The sequence below is a fragment of the Ictalurus punctatus genome, chromosome 16 (genome assembly GCF_001660625.3).
Source record: "Ictalurus punctatus breed USDA103 chromosome 16, Coco_2.0, whole genome shotgun sequence".
NCBI lineage: Eukaryota > Metazoa > Chordata > Actinopteri > Siluriformes > Ictaluridae > Ictalurus > Ictalurus punctatus.
In genome coordinates, this window is record NC_030431.2 from 24056691 (window position 1) to 24083514 (window position 26824).

The 26824-nt window shown below is 43.0% G+C and overlaps 2 protein-coding genes across 2 annotated transcripts; both read right to left on the bottom strand.

Moving 5' to 3' along the window:
* Positions 1 to 13231: 13231 nt before the first annotated feature.
* Positions 13232 to 18254, bottom strand: LOC128635226 (mucin-5AC-like). Its single transcript, XM_053687037.1, has 4 exons — positions 18117 to 18254; positions 17938 to 17993; positions 16999 to 17849; positions 13232 to 16116 (listed from the first exon to the last, which is right to left on the bottom strand). Exons 1-4 carry the CDS (start codon positions 18134 to 18136, stop codon positions 13492 to 13494), a joined length of 3552 nt encoding a protein of 1183 aa, XP_053543012.1. The 5' UTR covers positions 18137 to 18254; the 3' UTR covers positions 13232 to 13491.
* Positions 18255 to 20281: 2027 nt separating this feature from the next.
* LOC128635225 (mucin-5AC-like) lies at positions 20282 to 25346 on the bottom strand. The gene is made up of 3 exons (XM_053687036.1): positions 25205 to 25346; positions 25006 to 25061; positions 20282 to 24917 (listed from the first exon to the last, which is right to left on the bottom strand). The coding sequence occupies exons 1-3, from the start codon at positions 25222 to 25224 to the stop codon at positions 20542 to 20544; spliced, it is 4452 nt and encodes a 1483-aa protein (XP_053543011.1). The 5' UTR covers positions 25225 to 25346; the 3' UTR covers positions 20282 to 20541.
* Positions 25347 to 26824: the final 1478 nt, after the last annotated feature.

The window sequence follows — 26824 nt, forward strand, 5'->3', positions numbered from 1 at the left end:
AAGTCTGATGCTATTTAAGGTAGGCCCTTAAATACATCAACAGGTGCACTGCCAATGTACTCCTAATTAGGCTATTGGCCAATTAGATCCTTTGACCAATCAGAAGTAATTGCATCAATTTCTGGAATCTTCTAGACTATTTAAAGAAACAGTCAACGTGGAGTACGTAAACCAGAGGTGTCCAATCTTATCCGCAAAGGGCCGGTGTGGGTGCAGGTTTTCGTTCTAACCAAGCAGGAGGCACACCTGATTCCACCTGTTTAATCAGTTGATCTTGGCTTTCAGTAGACACAGGTGTGGCTTCTGCATGGTTGGAATGAAAACCTGCACCTACACCGGCCCTTTGTGGATAAGTTGGACACCGCTGTTGTAAACTGTTGGCCCACTGGAATTCTGAAGTAGTGAATTAAATTTGAAATACAGTCCTCTCTGAAGGTATTGGAACAACAAGGCTGTTTCTTTTGTTGCTATACGCTGAAGACATTTGGGTTGAAGATCAAAAGATGAATTTGAGACGATAAATTAGAACTTTGGCTTTCATTTCCTGATATTTACATCTAGATGTGTTAAACAACTTAGAACACCTTTAGTGGCAGACCACCCAATTTTATAGGTGAGCAAAAGTATTAGAACAGATAGTCTTAAAGTATTGTGGTAAACTAAGTTTGCGAACTCTTTAGAATGTTTGACATTTCTGCATAAATATGACCTAAACCATCATATTTTCACACATGAGTCCTAAAAGTAGACAAAGAGAACCCAATTAAACAAATGAGACAAAAATATTATTCTTGGGCATTTATTCTTTGAGGAAAATGATCCAATATTACATATCTTTGAGTGGCGAAAATATGTGAACCTTTTCCTTTCAGTATTGTTTTGGGTAACTGTTGATCAGTACTGCACATCGGCTTGGAGGAATTTTAGCCCATTCCTCAGTAATTAAGGTCAGGACTTTGACTTGGCCATTCCAGAACATTAATTTTATTCTTCTTTAATCATATTTTGGTAGAACAACTTGTGTGCTTAGAGTCGTTGTTGTGCTACATGACCCACTTTCCCTTGAGATTCAGTTCATGGACAGATGTCCTGATATTTTCCTTCAGAATTCCCTGATATAATTCAGAATTCATTGTTCCATCAATGATGGTAAGCCTTCCTGGCGCAGATGCAGCAAAACAGGCCCAAACCATGATACTAACACCACCATGGTTCACAAATGTGATCAGGTTCTTGTACTGGAATGCAGTGTTTTCCTTTCTCCAAACATAATGGTTCTCATTTAAACCAAAAAGTTCTATTTTGGCAATCCATTAGCTTTCTGGCTTGTCCACATGATCATTAGCAAACTGCATATGGACAGCAGTGTTCTTTTTGGAGAGCAGTGGTTTTCTCCTTGCAACCCTGCTTAGAAATTACTCTGGGTTTTAGATTTTTCATAATCTTTTCCAGCCAGATGAGCATCAATAACTCTTTTTCTGACATACTCAAAATTCTCATTTGTTCAGGCTGTGATATATTCCCACAAACAAGATCAGACAGATCCCTGTTCTTTAAATAAAACAGGGTGCTAACTCACATCTGATTGTCATCCCACTGATTGAAAACACCTGGCTCTAATTACACATCTAATTTCTAAGCTTAGAGGTTCTCATACTTTTTATTCTTGCTAAAAGTGGTTCTACATGTTACTGAACTATAGAGTGTACTTATTTTTTCCCACCTGGTTTCTAAAAGTTTTATTTTTTATTTTTTTTGAACACTATATATTGAAATCTGTTGTGTTTTTTGTTGTCACCTGAGGTTGTTTGTGGGGTTATAGAAGTTGCTGAGGACCACACAATTGTCATTTAGGCCCTTATGAATAGAAACAGAATTGAAGGAGGGTGTACTTCTTTTTCCCACAACTATATGTTTAAATGGTGCCACTGGGTCCAGGATGCGCACACAAGTTGGGTTAAATAATGCAACTAGTTTGTCTGTACCTAAGTAAGGAGGATGGGATGCAAAATGGAGGTTAAGGGAGTTGAAGGCTTCTAATAATTGTTTAGCAGTATAAGGCTTAATAGAGCAGGAACTCTATGCTACAGCATATGGGATTTCAGGGCTTAACACGGTAGAATGACATCAAATATAATAAGCCAGTGATCAGAAAAACATATCATTGATCAATATGTAACAGACAGGAAAAACATGACAGGACAAGATCAAGAGTATGTTTGTGTGTAGGACCCATGATAGACTGAACAAGATTAAATGAGTCAGTAAAAACTCAACTGCTTTGATGGACAGAAAGTGTGTTAAATTTCACCATGAATGTTAAAACTCACCAAGAATTAATATATGATATGCAGTAGATATAATAACAGAGAAACATCTCAGATTTTGGAGGTAAAGACACTTGCAGAGCCTCAGACACCATGTGAAGCACTCCTGAGATCCTGGGTTCCAAGCTGCCCTTATGGTAAAGAACTGAAAAACACAAGGCCAGGTTTGAAGAAGAAAAACCTACATCCAAGTCGCACTTCTCAATGTCAGTTCTTTTGGTGGCTAGTAAGTGACCCAGTTCAGCATCTAGCAGCTCTCAGTGGCAGGCTTCAAATCAGGTGTGACCACCACACTTAAAATGATTGCAGCACATTTAACGTTGCACACAGTAACTCACACTATGGCACTGAATGTGCTGTTTCATTTGCTGCCTAGTGTAGAATTTTGTATACATGTGTTAGGATTACATGGACAGTTACTGTATGTAGCAAGATTCCAACAGTCACTTTCCACATCCCAGAGCTCTGTGGTGAGAGCCTTGGCTAATAAGTGCACCAGTGGATTTGGTCTGGACTGCATGTTCCCTGTGGTCTTCTGCATCGCATTGCTGGTGGTTTCAGGAGATGAAACGCTGCACTCTAAGGTCCGCTGTCTCTGTGTCAAGTGCAGATGTAGTGATGACTGGCAAACAAGGGCTTATAATATCATGGTCCTGTATTCGATAGCATTTTGCATGCTCTAATAGTTGTTGACTCTAATAATGTTTATTCAGAAAGGGCCTGCTAACCACCTGATTATTTGGATTTTCTGTGTTCTGACCATCCCTGAGTTCCAGTACTTTAACAAGACCATGCTACCTTGCCCACTTGGGGAAATCCCTGAAATTGATTGAGGGATCACTTGCGATTGTGAGGGATCACTTTTACTTTTAAATAGAACGTTCCCCTAAAGCATAGGTGAAACCAGAGGCATTCCAGAAACAAAAAAGCTGTTTTTCTGCTTTCTGTTAGCATATTATTCACGATTGCCTATAATAACAGTGTCCCCTGATGTAAGATAAGGCAGGGTATGTGAGGTTGTGAGAATTTCCAGGCATGGACCCATGTGACCTTAAATTACTATATATCTGGAGCTCTCTGTTATCTATGCAGATTAAAATTTTCAAGGCTGCCTTGTGACTACATAAAGACAAACTACTGAGGCATACATTTGAGTGAACCTGTTGACTGGGCCCAGTCAAGTGCAAGCTTTGACTTTTTATTTAAAATTGAGGGTAGAACAGAAGCAATGTGAACTACTAGTGGATCTATAATAATTTCAGGACAACTGAAGTTTTGTGATTGGATGATTGTCTCTATATTAGGGTCTGGTGTTTTTTTTTTTTTTTTTTTTTTAAACATTTTTAGGATAGCACAGTACTTACAGATCCCCATAGACGACCAAGCAATCTAGGCTGAATTCAGTTCCAGAACCAACAAAGAATTGCTACCACTAATGATATACAGTTATGGACAATTTGCACCAAATGAACCCAGCGACACAAAGTTCTCTCCAACTACAGATGCTGTAAGGTTCATAAACCAGTGAAGCCATGCAGCACAAGGCATGCTGGCCAACCATGGACAACCCTTACACCGAGATCTATGCCAATAGTTGTGAAAAAAACACTATAACCATCGCCTGCAAGAGTGCGTGATGATCTAAAAACCTTTCCAAATAACAATTTAGTGAGTATTACTTCTTAATGTTGTTTTTTGTTTGTTTCTCATTATGAATTTCCCTTTACTGGAAATAAGGAACCTAGTCCAAACCTGTTCCACCATGACAATGCCCCTGTATACAAAGGGAGCTCCATAAAGACATGGTTTGCCAGGGATGGAGTAGAAGAACTTGACCCTCAAGTTAAGGGAGAGCTGACTGGTGGGAATTGGCAGGTGAACAAACTGAGGAGAAAATGGTGGGGGTGGGAGGGAAGACACATTGTTTCTGTTTGCATTTAGTTTATGAATCAAGGAAATAGCTTCCCTGTGCATTCCTATTTTAAAATCTGCTCCTGCTTGAGCCCTCAGTTTGTTTGAGAAGTGGTCACTGTGATGTAGGTGTTATGTGTTTCCAAGTTAAGAGGGAGTTGGTGAGGACATGTTAAAAAGACTACTGTAATGAAGGGATAGTTTGAAAGATGCAAAATTGCAGAATCAATACCTAAAATTACTTTTTTTTTTTTTTTTTTAAACAATGTACCACCAGCCATAAGTTAAGGTATGCATCCAAAAGCTCATAAGCAAAGGCTTAGAAAATTTTTCAAAATAGGAACAAGAAATTAATTGTTTAGATAACATCCAAAAAGATGGCTAAATTTGAGGGGATGTGAAGTTGATACCTGAGAATTTTCACCTTGACCCAAGTCTGGGTGGTGAAAACCTCATGGTAGAAACATGAGCTCTAGGTCTGGAATCCAGTGACCAGAAGTGAAGACCAGGAAACATGAAGCTTTGGTTTGGATTGACCTGTGGATAAAGGTGTGTGTCTCCACATAAATGTAGTTATCAAGCCCTCTACTTGTGGATTACACTGCTAATTAGCTAACCATCAGATAGTTTGCCATGTCCAAATGAACAAAACATTACAAAGAACATGTCAGTTATACCAATATATACACCGTATATTTTACTCAAATCAGTGACTATGAAGTCATTGTGTTGTCCCCAATGCCTACAGATACTGTCAAGTTCATGACAACCTTTATAGTGACACCTTGAAGCATTAAGCATGCTGGCCCATCTTTGACAACCCTCAAACAGAGTTACACCTACAGTTACGACAAAGCCACTAAGAATCACCTGCAAGAGAGTAATTACTTGAAAAACCTGAAAGGCCTGTAAGAATTGCTCAAAATCCACCTATGGAAGTTTATAGTGAGTAAATTAATGTCTTTTCTCTTGCTTTCTCTATCTCAGAAAACAATGCAGTTTGTGAGACGTTCATTTGTGTGACCAGAAGGCTGCTGAGTGCTTTGCAGCATCTACATACAAAAAGGAACATAAGAAACTACCCAAGAGTCATTGCAAATGAAATGAGTAAGATCTGTTCTCCAAACTGAAATGCATGATCTCAGTCATCACATATTGAAAGTCAGTTTGCAGTGAATACTCCAAATTTCCTGTACCTCTGCTGCTTAAAAATCTCATGCATCATGAGTCCTCATGCCAAACTGAATTAGTGTCACTTCTGCTGCTTTTTAACACACAATGCATCTTATTCCTGTATACAAATGAAAAGGCACTTTCAAAAAGAGCATGTAGTTCCATCATACACATACCATTTCTAATAAAGTTGCTTCTAAACCTGCATGTTTATCTTCCTTGGGATAATTCAGTGCCTCATAAGCACAAGTCATTAACTGAACTTTATCAATTTGGCTTTGTCATCACAGGCATATACAATTTTGTGAGCAAATTCTACCCTATTGTAATACACGTGCTTCAGAAAAGAATGCTAGTATTTTTTGGCCTGAGAACTAATGTGTAATAAACGTTGATTTGTACAAGAAAAACCCCAATGGAGAAGTGAGAATTTGCCTTGTTTATCGTCAACTACGCACCAAGGTAGAGGAAAGTTGATGAATCATAAAAACTGTAGCCTATAAGCAAACAAGTCTAACTGTGCTTCTTTATTAAGATGAACTCGAGAGCAATCGCTGAATAAAAAGAACAAATAAAGAATAGGCAATGATAACCTTTATAAATTAGACATTCAATCAACTTCAAAGCAGTTACATCAAATCAGTTACGATTGCTAGCTTCAAATAAATTCTAGACCATTTCCCCACACCACACTAATCTCCCAAGCTCATCAGACCAAAAAACAAACATTTTCCCCAACAGTTGACCATCTTTTACACACCATTTTAGTCAACAAATTCAGCATCTGCATCTAAACAAGACAACAGAATAAAACACCACACTGTCCGGTATCCTTCCTCCTCTTTGGCCATTATCTTCTAGGAGTAAGCCCACCCAAAAAAGTGAGCGGTTGTGTCTGTTCAGACCACTGCAGCACATCGAGACTTGTGACCTTATTACACATGAAAAACTAATGATCAACTACACCTCTAATGAAGTAAATACATTTGTGATTAAAAATTAAAGTAAGAGCATAAAATATGGCCAGTTGAAACTACAAGTAAAATTAATCAAAAAGTTAAAGTAAATGAAGCCAAGAACAAAAAGCGCATTACATCCCACCTCTGCTACAGATGTGTAAAGCTTCCTGGCCCATCATTGGCCACCCTTACACATTGTTCTATGCCTATGACTGCTACAAAGCCACGAAGATGATATGCAAGAGTAATTATTTGAACAATCTGAAAGGCCACAGAAAATGGACAAATCAATCAGCCAAGAGAAAATTTAGAGCGAGTAAATCAAACATTTTGCAAGTAATGTCTTTAATAGCTTTTCTCTTTATCAGCACAGAACACAAGATATTCTGTTGCGAAAGTGACCGGAAGGCTGCTGTGTTTGCACATGTGTGTATCTAAATAAAATGAGCATACAGATCCTTTCTGCCTCTGGATGGAGCTCAAATCTTTAATTCCAGACTGCTGGGACTACGGCTACTCTTAACGCCATACAGACTTCATATAAATCCATAATGAACTTTTTCACACTATCTGTTGTTACCCAAATGAGGATGGGTTCCCTTCTGAGTCGGGTTCCTCTCAAGGTTTCTTCCTCTTAAAACATCTTAGGGAGTTTTTCCTTGCCACCGTCGCCACTCAGTGTCTTGCTTAGTTGGGATAAATTTGCACCTTTAATATCTGTATACCATGTTGATATTTCTGTAAAGCTGCTTTGAGACAATGTCTATTGTAAAAAGTGCTATACAAATAAAATTGAATTGAACTGTGTCTCATTGCCTATTGAAATCAGTTGGCAGTGAACACTACAGAATTGACACCTCTACTACCTTTGAATACAATGCAGATGAGGCATCTTAATTACTCCTGCATATACACTATTAAAAACAAAACAAAAAACCCATGTAGTTCCTTCATATACATACCACTTCTGAGAAGTGTTTCTAAACCAGCATGCATCCTCAATGGGATCATTCAAACCTGCTTAAGCACAAGTCAAACACTAAATCAAACAATTATCACAGTGAAGTACAAATTTGTAAGCAAAATGTTCTATTTAGTAACTACATTGATGCAAAGTGTCAGTTTGCCAACAAGAAAATGAACATTTCTTGACAATATTGCTAGTTGCAAAAATTCTAGACCAGTGGTTCCCAAACTTTTCCAGGCCAAGGCCCCCCAAATGGCATTAAAATTTGACTGAGACCCCCTTTTGCAAGATGTCTTTAAAACGCATTAAAAATAGACTTTTGAATATATCCCCTTTTATTATTAGTAATTACATCTTTACATTAGTAAATGTGTGCATGCATGTGTGTGGTTGTCTGAGAGTGAGAAAAACATTTATTTTTAACACCAAATTGTTGAGGCCCCCCAGGCACCCCCTGGCAACCCCCACTTTGAAAACCACTGTTCTAGACCACTGACACCATACTAATCCCAGGAGCTTAATTTATATACTTTTGATACTAGGAGAATATAAACCTGGAGGCAATAGTCAAAGCATATCAGAGCAAGAGCTATGAGAGGAAAAAACAAACAAGTCAAACCATATTAGCCCACAAATGCATAAATTGTTGAAAACTAGCTACACTTTCTGCCAATACTTCCTACTCAAAATCTGAAGTGAGCCTTGAACAAAGACAAGGACTGACCAAAAGCAACATACTGGCAAACTGGAAGTGTTACACTGCTGATGAATTATTTGTTACCCCATTATTCAAAACACTGAGGAAAGTGAGATTATTCTGCGACCATAGAAAGGTCTGTGAAAATAAGCATGATCATATGCTACAGATTGAAATGACACCAAACACACAAAAATCCGTTACCCATCACGTGAGATCTTCAGTTGAGAAAACAAAACCAAGTCAAAATGTGCATTCTCCCTTTATTACAACAAATATTCAGACAAACAATAAAGAACCTAAAATGAGCAAATATTCAGTCAGTCATAATCCAAAGAAGCACTCAGTATTTAATCTTACATTTGAGCTGGTCTGAAGGGCCTGGTTTAACAGAATGAGTTTGCATTTTACGGATTATGGGGGCAGGGGAGAGAAGAAAGAACGCGATGACTGCTTGATATACAGATTGTGTGTCTTACAATGGCTTTGTACAAATTTGTTTGCAGCTCCTTGAGGAGATATGCAGAAACCAAATGGAAAGTTACACAATGAGCTATACTGGTCATGGCGTCCTACCTTGGGCAATGTATCCTGGAAGTCAATGCCTGCAGAATTCTGTGAGGTACCTTGAGAGGGGAACAGCAGCACAAAAGCCTGTGCCTTGAAATGAAGTCACAACATGAGGGGAGGTTTGGCTGGTTGCTACAGAGGCAATTCCACTCTGTACCATTAAGATTTGTGTGTGTGGGGAAGGCTTGGGTAGAGAGACTGGGGGACTGGCAACAGTTTGTGGGACATGCAAGAACTGTAGATGTGTGAAATGCTGGGGACTACACATTATTCTAGGACATGGCAGAAGTCCCAGCACTTTGGTTCAGAAACAGTAAAATATCGTTGATCATCCTTGTTTGGGTATCAGAGCTCAGAAATGGACAAATTGACATGTTCTGTAGCAAATAGTGAAATCTAGAAGGAGAAACATGCCAATGATTTAGAAGCAGACTGACCCAAAGAATTTGTCATGGCATCAGGATGAAAGGTCTGGCCCGGCAATCCAGAGATTTGGTTTGTGGTGACTGCAAACTGGAAGGAGAATGGAATGCTCAGACCCTGTGAAATCAGAGGTTAGACCTTCATAAAATGTTGAATCATCCAATAAATGAGCTGAGAGGTAGATGGAGACTGGCCTACAACCTGTGTTGCAGAGCTAAGCTGGTATGATGACTGGGTTTGGAACACACACTTAAGAGGATGGAATGGTCTGATCTTGTCAAATGCTAACCCATTTAGCTTGTCCTGAAGGTCCAGCTCCATAGCGGCCCTGAGCCTGGGACGTAGAAGCAGACTGACCTGCATGTGGTGTGGAACTGGGCTGATATGGTGACTGGGCCTGGAATCCCGAGGCATGAGAAGAGGATGAAATTGTGTTGCCCTGTACAATGCTGTACCATTTAGCTTGTCCTGAAGGTCCAGCTACATAGCTGCGCTGAGCCGGAGATGTAGAAGCAGACTGGCCTGCATGAACCTGTGTTATAGTGCTAGGCTGGTATGCCAACTGGGTCTGGGATCCAGATATCTTGTTTGTAGGGGCCATAGACTGAACAGAGGATGTAATTCTTTGGTCCTGTGAACTAGACGTGCTGGAGGCTTGCCCTTGATAAAATGTTGAAGCAACCATGGAATGAGCAGGAGAGATAGAAGACTGGGCTGCCAAAACCTGTGTTATGTAGCTAGGCTGGTATGATGACTGGGTCTGGATTCCAAAGGCTTGAGAAGAGGGAAAGGTCTTATCTTGTAAAATGCTGTACCATTTAGCATGTCCTGAAGGTGTAGCTCCAAGGCTGCCAAGAGGCTGAGATGTAGAAGCAGACTGGCCTATCTGAACCTGTGTTGTGCTACTAGGCTGGAATGAGAACTGGGTCTGGATTCCAGAGGCTTGAGAAGATGGAATGATCTGATCTTGTAAAATGCTGTACCATTTAACATGTCCTGAAGGTCCAGCTCCATAGTTGCCCTGAGCCTGAGATGTAGAAGCAGACTGGACTGCATGAACCTGTGTCGTGGTGCTAGGCTGGTATGATGACTGGGTGTGGAACCCAGGCATTTGGGAAGAGGATGGAATCAGACCATGTACAACAGTGTACATGCCAGAGATTTGACTCGGAAATGAATCTGAAGATCCGAGAGACTGAGGCTGAGCAATAGACTGGCCTGTCTGACCTGGTCTTCTGGTGCTAGGCTGATATGACTGGCTCTGGATTCCAGAGACTTGAGAAGATGATGGAATTGTCTGACCTTGTAAAATGCTGTACCATTTAGCATGTCCTGAAGGTGCAGCTCCATGGCTGCCAAAAGCCTGAGATGTAGAAGCAGACTGGCCTGTCTGAAGCAGTGTTGTAGTGCCAGGCTGGTATGATGACTGGGTCTGGGATCCAGATGTCTGGTTTGTAGTGACCACAGACTGGGAGGAGGATGGAATTATATGACCCAGTGAAGTCAGATACCTGCCAGAGCTAATCCCTTGATACAACGTTGACGCACCAGAGGACTGAGCCTGAGATGTAGAAGCAGACTGGCCTGTCTGAACCTGTGTTGTGGTGCTAGGCTGGTATGACGACTGGGTCTGGGATCCAGATGTCTGGTTTGCAGTGCCTCCAAACTGGAACCTGGATGGTCTTTGGAATCCACCGTTATTCTGACCTTTTTGAGGCCAAGATTGAGAGAGCAAAGTGCCACAGTTTTCAGGCTTGAGAGATTCAAACCAATAGAGCCTTGAGGACTGAGTCATCAAGTTGTCCTGCGGTTGAACCATGGGAGTTGCTTGACCTTGAGCATTTAGTACAGGTTTACCTTGAGCAGCACCACCAGAAGACCAAAGCAATGAAATTTAGATGGAGCCTATAAGAAAAAAAAAGTTACATATCTAAAATCACGGGGGAAAAAAAACATGTAAAAAAAATAAATAAAAAATAAAAACAAAATAAAAAAAAGGAGAACAAACACAGGATACATACCGCTTCATTGCCCATGACATATCTCAAAAGAAGATTACCAAAAGGAGGCCCCACTACTAACATAAAATCTACACTATGCCCAAATACTATAGCCACCACCACCCTAAACATGCTACTTATATAATTAGTTTCACCTGGTCACATGTCACCTAACAGATTAAACGTTAAGTCTCTCCAGGGTCCTAAACAAGCTTGGTTATCTTCAGTCTTGTCTTTTAGCCTCATGCGTTATCATTAGGTCCCCTATAGGTTATGGAGAGATCTTGACACCTTGCCTACAAGCAACACTGACTTGCGCAGCATGCACCGCTTGGATTTTTACAATTCTACAGTTTGGTTCTATGCTCAGTGTTCATTTAAATTCAAGTTTGCCTATTTTATGCAACCAATATGATGAGCCATCATATGTGATGTAGCAAAGACATGACTCTATAGTTACAATGAAGAAGCAGCTAATTATTTGCAACTATTTTTGAATCTAAGCCTTCATCAATGAAGAGAGACATGAACATGTACAATTTTAAGATGTCTTTAATGCAAAGCAATACTGGGTATAAACCACAGAATTCATAAAACATGAGAAAATCAACAGCAGCAAAATAAAGGTGCACCTCTAAAGCATCAGTATACATATATACCAAGCATGACACAGATTCTGCTTAGGTGGAATTTCAATAAGCTTCTTGTACATATATCACACACACACACACACACACACACACACACACACACACACACACACACACACACACACATGGAATTGTTTTCAGGACAGAGCTCTTTGCAAGTTTTGTTACATGAGACATTAAAGGGGAACTATTATGCAAAATTCACTTTTAAATGGTGTTTGAACGTAACTCTGTGTCGGCAGAGTGTGTACACAACCACCCTACAATGGTAAAAATCCACCCACTCCTTTGATATATTCCCAATAAATCATAAACAGTGTCTCAAAATGAGTCGATTTCATTTGCTCCCTAACGTGATGTCATGTTGGAACAAGCCCCGCCCTATTACCATAGATCCTCCCCTGAGTGAGCTGCACACAATCCACCATGCTTTCCACACATGTCTCAGCTTCGTAAGCGTTGTAAGTGTTCAGTTGTTGGCTGTAAGATTGAACATGAGTCTTCATGTACTCCCGGCAATAGAGCCACTGAAGACGCAGTGGAGAAGTTGTATTTTTGAAGGAAATATGCCCCCAAAATACCTAAATTCGTGTATGTTTGTGCACGTCGTTTTACACCAGACTGCTTTGTGAAACATCTGGTAAAAAGTCTCAAAATAGGTCTCCTTTAACAAAAATCAGTAAAAGGGGAAACACACGGTCACGTGTGGTTTGCACTGCAAGGACAATCGGCTGCCCTTCCTGTAGCATTGCCTTAGGCATCTTACATTACAAGACATTGCAGATTATTGATCTGGCCACATCTGCAGTCCTCAGGCCACCCTGCAGGATGCCTATGGCATGTTCACACAGGCGAGCAGGCACCCTAGGCATCTTTCTTCTGGTGTTTTTCAGAGTCAGTAGAAAGACCCCTTTAATGTCCCACGTTATTGTAACCGTGACCACCTATAAACAGTTAGTGTCCTAACGACTCTTCCACAAGAGCAGGTGCAATAATTGTTCATGGTTCATTGAACAAGCATGGAAGACATTGTTTACAGATCTTTTATTGGAAAGGGTTTCAAACTTATTTGGATTTTACTAAAATTCTTTAAAATACAGTCTCCTGCTAAAGGGACATTTCTTTTCACAGAGTTCACTGCAGTCATGCTAGGAGAATACAAACCTGAGAGTTTAGTCAAAGCATATTTCAAGAGCAAGAGCTATGAAAATTAACACAAAAGTTTCAAACCATTTTGGCCAGAATTGCATAAACAGTGTTGAAAACTAGCTACACTTTCTGCAAATACTTCACTGCTCAAAATCTGAGTGAGCCTTGAACAAAGACAAGGACTGACCAAAGGCAAGATACTGGCAAGTGTTCTATACGCACTGCTAATGAATTATTTATTACTTCATTATTCAAACCACTGAGGAAAGTGAGATTAGTCTGTGACCATAAAAAGGTTTTAGTGAAAATAAGCATGATCAAATGCTATAGATTGAAAAGACTCCAAATACAGACTAAATTCATTACCCATCAAGTGAGAATTTCATTTGAGGAAACACAGCCAAGTCAAAATGTGCATTCTCCTTTTATTGCAACAAAAATTCAGGCAAACAATAAAAAGCACCACAAATGAGCATATTCAGTCAGCGATCAAAGCACTCAGTAGTTAATCTTACAGTTGAGATTGTCAGGAGGGCCTGGTGTTGGGAAATGGGGGGGAGCTGTAAGTGGCTGAGCTCACAATTTCAGGTGTATTGGAAAAGCTTTGTGGAACACAGAATGCTGATGAGGCACTGATTCCAGAAAGTGTCCCATGAATTCTTGGTTCACAGGTTGTGTGTCTGTACACTCTGGCTTCGAACAAATTTGTTGTTTGCAGCTCCTTGAGGAGAATTGCAGAAACCAAATGGAAAGTTACACACCGAGCTGTACTGGTCATGTACTGGCAATGTACCCTGGAAATCAATGCCTGCAAAATTCTGTGAGGTACCTGGAATGGGTACAGCAGCAAAAGAGCCTGTGCCTTGAGATGATGTGGCAACACGAGGAGAGGTTTGGCTGGATGCTATAGAGGCAATTGCACTCTCCACCATTGAGCATTGTGTCTGTCGGCAAGGCTTGGGTAGAGAGACTGGGGGAGTGGCAACAGTTTGTGGGACAGGTGAGAAGTGTGTAGATGTGTGAAATGCTGGGGTCTGTACATTATTCTGAGACATGGCAGAAGTCCCAGCACTTTGGTTCAGAAACGGCAAAATATTGTTGATTGTTCTTGTTTGGGGATCAGAGCTCAGAGATTGAGAAACCGACACGTTCCGTAGCAAATTATGGAATCTAGGAGGAGTTATCGTATGCCAATTTGGAGCCTGAAAGTTGCCGTGAGCCAAAGATGTAGAAGCAGACTGACCCACCAAAGCATTTGTTGTGGTGTCAGGCTGAAATGACTGGTCCTGCAATCCAGAGATTTTGTTTGTAGTGACCACAGAGTGGGAGGAGGATGGAATGCTCTGACCCAGTGAAGTCAGATACCTGCCAGAGCTAATCCCTTGATAGAATGTTGAGGCACCAGAGGACTGAGCCTGAGATGTAGAAGCAGACAGGCCTGTCTGAAGCAGTGTTGTAGTGCTAGGCTGGTATGATGACTGGGTCTGGGATCCAGAGGCTTGAGAAGATGGAATTGTCTGACCTTGTACAATGGTGTACCATTTAGCATGTCCTGAAGGTGCAGCTCCATGGCTGCCAAGAGCCTGAGATGTAGAAGCAGACTGGCCTGTCTGAAGCAGTGTTGTGGTGCCAGGCTGGTATGATGACTGGGTCTGGGCTCCAGATGTCTGGTTTGCAGTCACCACAGACTGGGTTGAGTATGGAAAGCCATGACCCAGAGAAGTCACATTCCTCCTAATTCCTTGATACAATGTTGATGCACCAGAAGACTGAGCCTGAGATGTAGGAGCAGACTGGGCTGTCTGAAGCAGTGTTGTAGTGCCAGGCTGGTATGATGACTGGGTCTGGGATCCAGATGTCTGGTTTGTAGTGACCACAGACTGGGAGGAGGAAGGAATTATATGACCCAGTGACGTCAGATACCTGCCAGAGCTAATCCCTTGATACAACGTTGATGCGCCAGAGGACTGAGCCTGAGATGTAGACGCAGACTGGCCTGTCTGAAGCAGTGTTGTAGTGCTAGGCTGGTATGATGACTGGGTCTGGGATCCAGACGCTTGAGAAGATGGAATTGTCTGACCTTGTACAATGGTGTACCATTTAGCATGTCCTGAAGGTGCAGCTCCATGGCTGCCAAGAGCCTGAGATGTAGAAGCAGACTGGCCTGTCTGAAGCAGTGTTGTGGTGCCAGGCTGGTATGATGACTGGGTCTGGGATCCAGATGTCTGGTTTGCAGTCACCACAGACTGGGTTGAGTATGGAAAGCCATGACCCAGAGAAGTCACATTCCTCCTAATTCCTTGATACAATGTTGATGCACCAGAGGACTGAGCCTGAGATGTAGGAGCAGACTGGCCTGTCTGAAGCAGTGTTGTAGTGCCAGGCTGGTATGATGACTGGGTCTGGGATCCAGATGTCTGGTTTGCAGTCACCACAGACTGGGTTGAGTATGGAAAGCCATGACCCAGAGAAGTCACATTCCTCCTAATTCCTTGATACAATGTTGATGCACCAGAGGACTGAGCCTGAGATGTAGAAGCAGACTGGCCTGTCTGAAGCAGTGTTGTAGTGCCAGGCTGGTATGATGACTGGATGTGGAACCCAGGTATTTCGGAAAGGGTTGCAGTCAATGGACGCTGTGCAATATTGTACACGCCAGAGGTTTGACTTGGATATGAAGCAGAAGCTCCCGAAGGCTGACTCTGAGGAAGAACAGGCCTGCCTGTCTGAAGGAGTGTTGTAGTGCTAGGCTGGTATGATGACTGGGTCTGGGATCCAGATGTCTGGTTTGCGGTCACCACAGACTGGGTTGAGTATGGAAAGCCATGACCCAGAGAAGTCACATTCCTCCTAATCCCTGGATACAATGTTGATGCACCAGAGGACTGAGCCTGAGATGTAGAAGCAGACTGGCCTGTCTGAAGCAGTGTTGTAGTGCCAGGCTGGTATGATGACTGGATGTGGAACCCAGGTATTTCGGAAAGGGTTGCAGTCAATGGACGCTGTGCAATATTGTACACGCCAGAGGTTTGACTTGGATATGAAGCAGAAGCTCCCGAAGGCTGACTCTGAGGAAGAACAGGCCTGCCTGTCTGAAGGAGTGTTGTAGTGCTAGGCTGGTATGATGACTGGGTCTGGGATCCAGATGTCTGGTTTGCGGTCACCACAGACTGGGTTGAGTATGGAAAGCCATGACCCAGAGAAGTCACATTCCTCCTAATCCCTGGATACAATGTTGATGCACCAGAGGACTGAGCCTGAGATGTAGAAGCAGACTGGCCTGTCTGAACCTGTGTTGTGGTGCCAGGCTGGTATGATGACTGGATGTGGAACCCAGGTATTTCGGAAAGGGTTGCAGTCAATGGACGCTGTGCAATATTGTACACGCCAGAGGTTTGACTTGGATATGAAGCAGAAGCTCCCGAAGGCTGACTCTGAGGAAGAACAGGCTGGCCTGTCTGAAGGAGTGTTGTAGTGCTAGGCTGGTATGATGACTGGGTCTGGGATCCAGAGGCTTGAGAAGATGGAATTGTCTGACCTTGTACAATGGTGTACCATTTAGCATGTCCTGAAGGTGCAGCTCCATGGCTGCCAAGAGCCTGAGATGTAGAAGCAGACTGGCCTGTCTGAAGCAGTGTTGTGGTGCCAGGCTGGTATGATGACTGGGTCTGGGCTCCAGATGTCTGGTTTGTAGTGACCACAGACTGGGAGGAGGAAGGAATTATATGACCCAGTGACGTCAGATACCTGCCAGAGCTAATCCCTTGATACAACGTTGATGCGCCAGAGGACTGGGCCTGAGATGTAGGAGCAGACTGGCCTGTCTGAAGCAGTGTTGTAGTGCCAGCCTGGTATGATGACTGGATGTGGAACCCAGGTATTTCGGAAAGGGTTGCAGTCAATGGACGCTGTGCAATATTGTACACGCCAGAGGTTTGACTTGGATATGGAGCAGAAGCTCCCGAAGGCTGACTCTGAGGAAGAACAGGCTGGCCTGTCTGAAGCAGTGTTGTAGTGCTAGGCTGGTATGATGACTGGGTCTGGGATCCAGACGCTTGAGAAGATGGAATTGTCTGACCTTGTACAATGGTGTACCATTTAGCATGTCCTGAAGGTGCAGCTCCATGGCTGCCAAGAGCCTGAGATGTAGAAGCAGACTTGCCTGTCTGAACCTGTGTTGTGGTGCCAGGCTGGTATGATGACTGGGTCTGGGATCCAGATGTCTTGTTTGTAGTGACCACAGACTGGGAGGAGGATGGAATTATATGACCCAGTGAAGTCAGATACCTGCCAGAGCTAATCCCTTGATACAACGTTGACGCACCAGAGGACTGAGCCTGAGATGTAGACGCAGACTGGCCTGTCTGAACCTGTGTTGTGGTGCCAGGCTGGTATGATGACTGGATGTGGAACCCAGGCATTTGGGAAGAGGATGCAATCAGAGGACCCTGTACAACAGAGTACATGCCAGAGGTTTGACTTGGATATGAAGCTGAAGCTCCGAAAGACTCAGGCTGGGCAATAGACTGAACCTGTGTTGTGGTGCTAGGCTGGTATGATGACTGGGTCTGGGATCCAGATGTCTGGTTTGCAGTGCCTCCAAACTGGAACCTGGAAGGTCTTTGGAATCCACCGTTATTCTGACCTTTTTGAGGCCAAGATTGAGAGAGCAAAGTGCCACAGTTTTCAGGCTTGAGAGATTCAAACCAATAGAGCCTTGAGGACTGAGTCATCAAGTTGTCCTGCGGTTGAACCATGGGAGTTGCTTGACCTTGAGCATTTAGTACAGGTTTACCTTGAGCAGCACCACCAGAAGACTGAACAAAACTAGAATCCTGTTGAGCAGTTTGGACTTCTGAAGTATAACTGAAACTACTAGAATTTCCTCCGTCAACATTTCCATTTGCACTTTTTCTGGACAGTAGCTCCAAAGCTTGAACAGGCGTAGCGAAGTGAAAATTTTGGTTCCATGCTGCATTAGAACGTCCAGCTTGCCAATCAACAACAGAGGTTGTATTCCACACTGTGAGGGATAAATCCAATTTTAGATTATAGATTTGCAACTATACATGCAAATATTTTAGATTTAAAAGTTCATTTTAAAAGCCTACCTCCGAATCCACTTGTATCTCTCCAAAGAACCAAAGCAATGAAAATTAGATGGAGCCTGTAAGAAAAAAAAAAAAAGTTACATACCTAAAATCATGGGGGAAAAAAACATGTAAAAAAAAAAAGAAAAAGAAAAAAGAAAAAAAAAGAAAAAAAAGGAGAACAAACACAGGATACATACCCCTTCATTGCCCATGACATATCTCAAAAGAAGATTACCAAAAGGAGGCCCCACTACTAACATAAAATCTACACTTTGCCCAAATACTATAGCCACCACCACCCTAAACATGCTACTTATATAATTAGTTTCACCTGGTCACATGTCACCTAACAGATTAAAAGTTAAGTCTCTCCAGGGTCCTAAACAAGCTTGGTTATCTTCAGTCTTGTCTTTTAGCCTCATGCGTTATCATTAGGTCCCCTATAGGTTATGGAGAGATCTTGACACCTTGCCTACAAGCAACACTGACTTGCGCAGCATGCACCGCTTGGTTTTTTACAATTCTACAGTTTGGTTCTATGCTCAGTGTTCATTTAAATTCAAGTTTGCCTATTTTATGCAACCAATATGATGAGCCATCATATGTGATGTAGCAAAGACATGACTCTATAGTTACAATGAAGAAGCAGCTAATTATTTGCAACTATTTTTGAATCTGAGCCTTCATCAATGAAGAGAGACATGAACATGTACAATTTTAAGATGTCTTTAATGCAAAGCAATACTGGGTATAAACCACAGAATTCATAAAACATGAGAAAATCAACAGCAGCAAAATAAAGGTGCACCTCTAAAGCATCAGTATACATATATACCAAGCATGACACAGATTCTGCTTAGGTGGAATTTCAATAAGCTTCTTGTACATATATCACACACACACACACACACACACACACACACACACACACATGGAATTGTTTTCAGGACAGAGCTCTTTGCAAGTTTTGTTACATGAGACATTAAAGGGGAACTATTATGCAAAATTCACTTTTAAATGGTGTTTGAACATAACTCTGTGTCGGCAGAGTGTGTACACAACCACCCTACAATGGTAAAAATCCACCCACTCCTTTGATATATTCCCAATAAATCATAAACAGTGTCTCAAAATGAGTCGATTTCATTTGCTCCCTAACGTGATGTCATGTTGGAACAAGCCCCGCCCTATTACCATAGATCCTCCCCTGAGTGAGCTGCACACAATCCACCATGCTTTCCACACATGTCTCAGCTTCGTAAGCGTTGTAAGTGTTCTGTTGTTGGCTGTAAGATTGAACATAAGAGTCTTCATGTACTCCCGGCAATAGAGCCACTGAAGACGCAGTGGAGAAGTTGTATTTTTGAAGGAAATATGCCCCCAAAATACCTAAATTCATGTATGTTTGTGCACGTCGTTTTACACCAGACTGCTTTGTGAAACATCTGGTAAAAAGTCTCAAAATAGGTCTCCTTTAACAAAAATCAGTAAAAGGGGAAACACACGGTCACGTGTGGTTTGCACTGCAAGGACAATCGGCTGCCCTTCCTGTAGCATTGCCTTAGGCATCTTACATTACAAGACATTGCAGATTATTGATCTGGCCACATCTGCAGTCCTCAGGCCACCCTGCAGGATGCCTATGGCATGTTCACACAGGCGAGCAGGCACCCTAGGCATCTTTCTTCTGGTGTTTTTCAGAGTCAGTAGAAAGACCCCTTTAATGTCCCACGTTATTGTAACCGTGACCACCTATAAACAGTTAGTGTCCTAACGACTCTTCCACAAGAGCAGGTGCAATAATTGTTCATGGTTCATTGAACAAGCATGGAAGACATTGTTTACAGATCTTTTATTGGAAAGGGTTTCAAACTTATTTGGATTTTACTAAAATTCTTTAAAATACAGTCTCCTGCTAAAGGGACATTTCTTTTCACAGAGTTCACTGCAGTCATGCTAGGAGAATACAAACCTGAGAGTTTAGTCAAAGCATATTTCAAGAGCAAGAGCTATGAAAATTAACACAAAAGTTTCAAACCATTTTGGCCAGAATTGCATAAACAGTGTTGAAAACTAGCTACACTTTCTGCAAATACTTCACTGCTCAAAATCTGAGTGAGCCTTGAACAAAGACAAGGACTGACCAAAGGCAAGATACTGGCAAGTGTTCTATACGCACTGCTAATGAATTATTTATTACTTCATTATTCAAACCACTGAGGAAAGTGAGATTAGTCTGTGACCATAAAAAGGTTTTAGTGAAAATAAGCATGATCAAATGCTATAGATTGAAAAGACTCCAAATACAGACTAAATTCATTACCCATCAAGTGAGAATTTCATTTGAGGAAACACAGCCAAGTCAAAATGTGCATTCTCCTTTTATTGCAACAAAAATTCAGGCAAACAATAAAAAGCACCACAAATGAGCATATTCAGTCAGCGATCAAAGCACTCAGTAGTTAATCTTACAGTTGAGATTGTCAGGAGGGCCTGGTGTTGGGAAATGGGGGGGAGCTGTAAGTGGCTGAGCTCACAATTTCAGGTGTATTGGAAAAGCTTTGTGGAACACAGAATGCTGATGAGGCACTGATTCCAGAAAGTGTCCCATGAATTCTTGGTTCACAGGTTGTGTGTCTGTACACTCTGGCTTCGAACAAATTTGTTGTTTGCAGCTCCTTGAGGAGAATTGCAGAAACCAAATGGAAAGTTACACACCGAGCTGTACTGGTCATGTACTGGCAATGTACCCTGGAAATCAATGCCTGCAAAATTCTGTGAGGTACCTGGAATGGGTACAGCAGCAAAAGAGCCTGTGCCTTGAGATGATGTGGCAACACGAGGAGAGGTTTGGCTGGATGCTATAGAGGCAATTGCACTCTCCACCATTGAGCATTGTGTCTGTCGGCAAGGCTTGGGTAGAGAGACTGGGGGAGTGGCAACAGTTTGTGGGACAGGTGAGAAGTGTGTAGATGTGTGAAATGCTGGGGTCTGTACATTATTCTGAGACATGGCAGAAGTCCCAGCACTTTGGTTCAGAAACGGCAAAATATTGTTGATTGTTCTTGTTTGGGGATCAGAGCTCAGAGATTGAGAAACCGACACGTTCCGTAGCAAATTATGGAATCTAGGAGGAGTTATCGTATGCCAATTTGGAGCCTGAAAGTTGCCGTGAGCCAAAGATGTAGAAGCAGACTGACCCACCAAAGCATTTGTTGTGGTGTCAGGCTGAAATGACTGGTCCTGCAATCCAGAGATTTTGTTTGTAGTGACCACAGAGTGGGAGGAGGATGGAATGCTCTGACCCAGTGAAGTCAGATACCTGCCAGAGCTAATCCCTTGATAGAATGTTGAGGCACCAGAGGACTGAGCCTGAGATGTAGAAGCAGACAGGCCTGTCTGAAGCAGTGTTGTGGTGCCAGGCTGGTATGATGACTGGGTCTGGGATCCAGATGTCTGGTTTGCAGTCACCACAGACTGGGTTGAGTATGGAAAGCCATGACCCAGAGAAGTCACATTCCTCCTAATTCCTTGATACAATGTTGATGCACCAGAGGACTGAGCCTGAGATGTAGTAGCAGACTGGCCTGTCTGAAGCAGTGTTGTAGTGCCAGGCTGGTATGATGACTGGGTCTGGGATCCAGATGTCTGGTTTGCAGTCACCACAGACTGGGTTGAGTATGGAAAGCCATGACCCAGAGAAGTCACATTCCTCCTAATTCCTTGATACAATGTTGATGCACCAGAGGACTGAGCCTGAGATGTAGACGCAGACTGGCCTGTCTGAAGCAGTGTTGTAGTGCCAGGCTGGTATGATGACTGGATGTGGAACCCAGGTATTTCGGAAAGGGTTGCAGTCAATGGACGCTGTGCAATATTGTACACGCCAGAGGTTTGACTTGGATATGAAGCAGAAGCTCCCGAAGGCTGACTCTGAGGAAGAACAGGCTGGCCTGTCTGAAGGAGTGTTGTAGTGCTAGGCTGGTATGATGACTGGGTCTGGGATCCAGATGTCTGGTTTGCAGTCACCACAGACTGGGTTGAGTATGGAAAGCCATGACCCAGAGATGTCACATTCCTCCTAATTCCTTGATACAATGTTGATGCGCCAGAGGACTGAGCCTGAGATGTAGACGCAGACTGGCCTGTCTGAAGCAGTGTTGTAGTGCCAGGCTGGTATGATGACTGGATGTGGAACCCAGGTATTTCGGAAAGGGTTGCAGTCAATGGACGCTGTGCAATATTGTACACGCCAGAGGTTTGACTTGGATATGAAGCAGAAGCTCCCGAAGGCTGACTCTGAGGAAGAACAGGCTGGCCTGTCTGAAGGAGTGTTGTAGTGCTAGGCTGGTATGATGACTGGGTCTGGGATCCAGAGGCTTGAGAAGATGGAATTGTCTGACCTTGTACAATGGTGTACCATTTAGCATGTCCTGAAGGTGCAGCTCCATGGCTGCCAAGAGCCTGAGATGTAGAAGCAGACTGGCCTGTCTGAAGCAGTGTTGTGGTGCCAGGCTGGTATGATGACTGGGTCTGGGCTCCAGATGTCTGGTTTGCAGTCACCACAGACTGGGTTGAGTATGGAAAGCCATGACCCAGAGAAGTCACATTCCTCCTAATTCCTTGATACAATGTTGATGCACCAGAGGACTGAGCCTGAGATGTAGGAGCAGACTGGGCTGTCTGAAGCAGTGTTGTAGTGCCAGGCTGGTATGATGACTGGGTCTGGGATCCAGATGTCTGGTTTGTAGTGACCACAGACTGGGAGGAGGAAGGAATTATATGACCCAGTGACGTCAGATACCTGCCAGAGCTAATCCCTTGATACAACGTTGATGCGCCAGAGGACTGAGCCTGAGATGTAGACGCAGACTGGCCTGTCTGAAGCAGTGTTGTAGTGCCAGCCTGGTATGATGACTGGATGTGGAACCCAGGTATTTCGGAAAGGGTTGCAGTCAATGGACGCTGTGCAATATTGTACACGCCAGAGGTTTGACTTGGATATGGAGCAGAAGCTCCCGAAGGCTGACTCTGAGGAAGAACAGGCTGGCCTGTCTGAAGCAGTGTTGTAGTGCTAGGCTGGTATGATGACTGGGTCTGGGATCCAGACGCTTGAGAAGATGGAATTGTCTGACCTTGTACAATGGTGTACCATTTAGCATGTCCTGAAGGTGCAGCTCCATGGCTGCCAAGAGCCTGAGATGTAGAAGCAGACTGGCCTGTCTGAAGCAGTGTTGTGGTGCCAGGCTGGTATGATGACTGGGTCTGGGATCCAGATGTCTGGTTTGCAGTCACCACAGACTGGGTTGAGTATGGAAAGCCATGACCCAGAGAAGTCACATTCCTCCTAATTCCTTGATACAATGTTGATGCACCAGAGGACTGAGCCTGAGATGTAGGAGCAGACTGGCCTGTCTGAAGAAGTGTTGTAGTGCCAGGCTGGTATGATGACTGGGTCTGGGATCCAGATGTCTGGTTTGCAGTCACCACAGACTGGGTTGAGTATGGAAAGCCATGACCCAGAGAAGTCACATTCCTCCTAATTCCTTGATACAATGTTGATGCACCAGAGGACTGAGCCTGAGATGTAGACGCAGACTGGCCTGTCTGAAGCAGTGTTGTAGTGCCAGGCTGGTATGATGACTGGATGTGGAACCCAGGTATTTCGGAAAGGGTTGCAGTCAATGGACGCTGTGCAATATTGTACACGCCAGAGGTTTGACTTGGATATGAAGCAGAAGCTCCCGAAGGCTGACTCTGAGGAAGAACAGGCCTGCCTGTCTGAAGGAGTGTTGTAGTGCTAGGCTGGTATGATGACTGGGTCTGGGATCCAGATGTCTGGTTTGCGGTCACCACAGACTGGGTTGAGTATGGAAAGCCATGACCCAGAGAAGTCACATTCCTCCTAATCCCTGGATACAATGTTGATGCACCAGAGGACTGAGCCTGAGATGTAGAAGCAGACTGGACTGTCTGAACCTGTGTTGTGGTGCCAGGCTGGTATGATGACTGGGTCTGGGATCCAGAGGCTTGAGAAGATGGAATTGTCTGACCTTGTACAATGGTGTACCATTTAGCATGTCCTGAAGGTGCAGCTCCATGGCTGCCAAGAGCCTGAGATGTAGAAGCAGACTGGCCTGTCTGAAGCAGTGTTGTGGTGCCAGGCTGGTATGATGACTGGGTCTGGGATCCAGATGTCTGGTTTGTATTGACCACAGACTGGGAGGAGGATGGAATTATATGACCCAGTGAAGTCAGATACCTGCCAGAGCTAATCCCTCGATACAACGTTGACGCACCAGAGGACTGAGCCTGAGATGTAGACGCAGACTGGCCTGTCTGAACCTGTGTTGTGGTGCCAGGCTGGTATGATGACTGGATGTGGAACCCAGGCATTTGGGAAGAGGATGCAATCAGAGGACCCTGTACAACAGAGTACATGCCAGAGGTTTGACTTGGATATGAAGCTGAAGCTCCGAAAGACTCAGGCTGGGCAATAGACTGAACCTGTGTTGTGGTGCTAGGCTGGTATGACGACTGGGTCTGGGATCCAGATGTCTGGTTTGCAGTGCCCCCAAACTGGAACCTGGATGGTCTTTGGAATCCACCGTTATTCTGACCTTTTTGAGGCCAAGATTGAGAGAGCAAAGTGCCACAGTTTTCAGGCTTGAGAGATTCAAACCAATAGAGCCTTGAGGACTGAGTCATCAAGTTGTCCTGCGGTTGAACCATGGGAGTTGCTTGACCTTGAGCATTTAGTACAGGTTTACCTTGAGCAGCACCACCAGAAGACTGAACAAAACTAGAATCCTGTTGAGCAGTTTGGACTTCTGAAGTATAACTGAAACTACTAGAATTTCCTCCGTCAACATTTCCGTTTGCACTTTTTCTGGACAGTAGCTCCAAAGCTTGAACAGGCGTAGCGAAGTGAAAATTTTGGTTCCATGTTGCATTAGAACGTCCAGCTTGCCAATCAACAACAGAGGTTGTATTCCACACTGTGAGGGATAAATCCAATTTTAGATTATAGATTTGCAACTATACATGCAAATATTTTAGATTTAAAAGGTCATTTTAAAAGCCTACCTCCGAATCCACTTGTATCTCTCCAAAGAACCAAAGCAATGAAAATTAGATGGAGCCTGTAAGAAAAAAAAAAAAAAAAAAAAGTTACATACCTAAAATCATGGGGGGAAAAAAACATGTAAAAAAAAAAAAAAAAAAGAAAAAAGAAAAAAAAAAGAAAAAAAAAGAAAAAAAAGGAGAACAAACACAGGATACATACCCCTTCATTGCCCATGACATATCTCAAAAGAAGATTACCAAAAGGAGGCCCCACTACTAACATAAAATCTACACTTTGCCCAAATACTATAGCCACCACCACCCTAAACATGCTACTTATATAATTAGTTTCACCTGGTCACATGTCACCTAACAGATTAAAAGTTAAGTCTCTCCAGGGTCCTAAACAAGCTTGGTTATCTTCAGTCTTGTCTTTTAGCCTCATGCGTTATCATTAGGTCCCCTATAGGTTATGGAGAGATCTTGACACCTTGCCTACAAGCAACACTGACTTGCGCAGCATGCACCGCTTGGTTTTTTACAATTCTACAGTTTGGTTCTATGCTCAGTGTTCATTTAAATTCAAGTTTGCCTATTTTATGCAACCAATATGATGAGCCATCTTATGTGATGTAGCAAAGACATGACTCTGTAGTTACAATGAAGAAGCAGCTAATTATTTGCAACTATTTTTGAATCTGAGCCTTCATCAATGAAGAGAGACATGAACATGTACAATTTTAAGATGTCTTTAATGCAAAGCAATACTGGGTATAAACCACAGAATTCATAAAACATGAGAAAATCAACAGCAGCAAAATAAAGGTGCACCTCTAAAGCATCAGTATACATATATACCAAGCATGACACAGATTCTGCTTAGGTGGAATTTCAATAAGCTTTTTGTACATATATCACACACACACACACACACACACACACACACATGGAATTGTTTTCAGGACAGAGCTCTTTGCAAGTTTTGTTACATGAGACATTAAAGGGGAACTATTATGCAAAATTCACTTTTAAATGGTGTTTGAACATAACTCTGTGTCGGCAGAGTGTGTACACAACCACCCTACAATGGTAAAAATCCACCCACTCCTTTGATATATTCCCAATAAATCATAAACAGTGTCTCAAAATGAGTCGATTTCATTTGCTCCCTAACGTGATGTCATGTTGGAACAAGCCCCGCCCTATTACCATAGATCCTCCCCTGAGTGAGCTGCACACAATCCACCATGCTTTCCACACATGTCTCAGCTTCGTAAGCGTTGTAAGTGTTCTGTTGTTGGCTGTAAGATTGAACATAAGAGTCTTCATGTACTCCCGGCAATAGAGCCACTGAAGACGCAGTGGAGAAGTTGTATTTTTGAAGGAAATATGCCCCCAAAATACCTAAATTCGTGTATGTTTGTGCACGTCGTTTTACACCAGACTGCTTTGTGAAACATCTGGTAAAAAGTCTCAAAATAGGTCTCCTTTAACAAAAATCAGTAAAAGGGGAAACACACGGTCACGTGTGGTTTGCACTGCAAGGACAATCGGCTGCCCTTCCTGTAGCATTGCCTTAGGCATCTTACATTACAAGACATTGCAGATTATTGATCTGGCCACATCTGCAGTCCTCAGGCCACCCTGCAGGATGCCTATGGCATGTTCACACAGGCGAGCAGGCACCCTAGGCATCTTTCTTCTGGTGTTTTTCAGAGTCAGTAGAAAGACCCCTTTAACGTCCCACGTTATTGTAACCGTGACCACCTATAAACAGTTAGTGTCCTAACGACTCTTCCACAAGAGCAGGTGCAATAATTGTTCATGGTTCATTGAACAA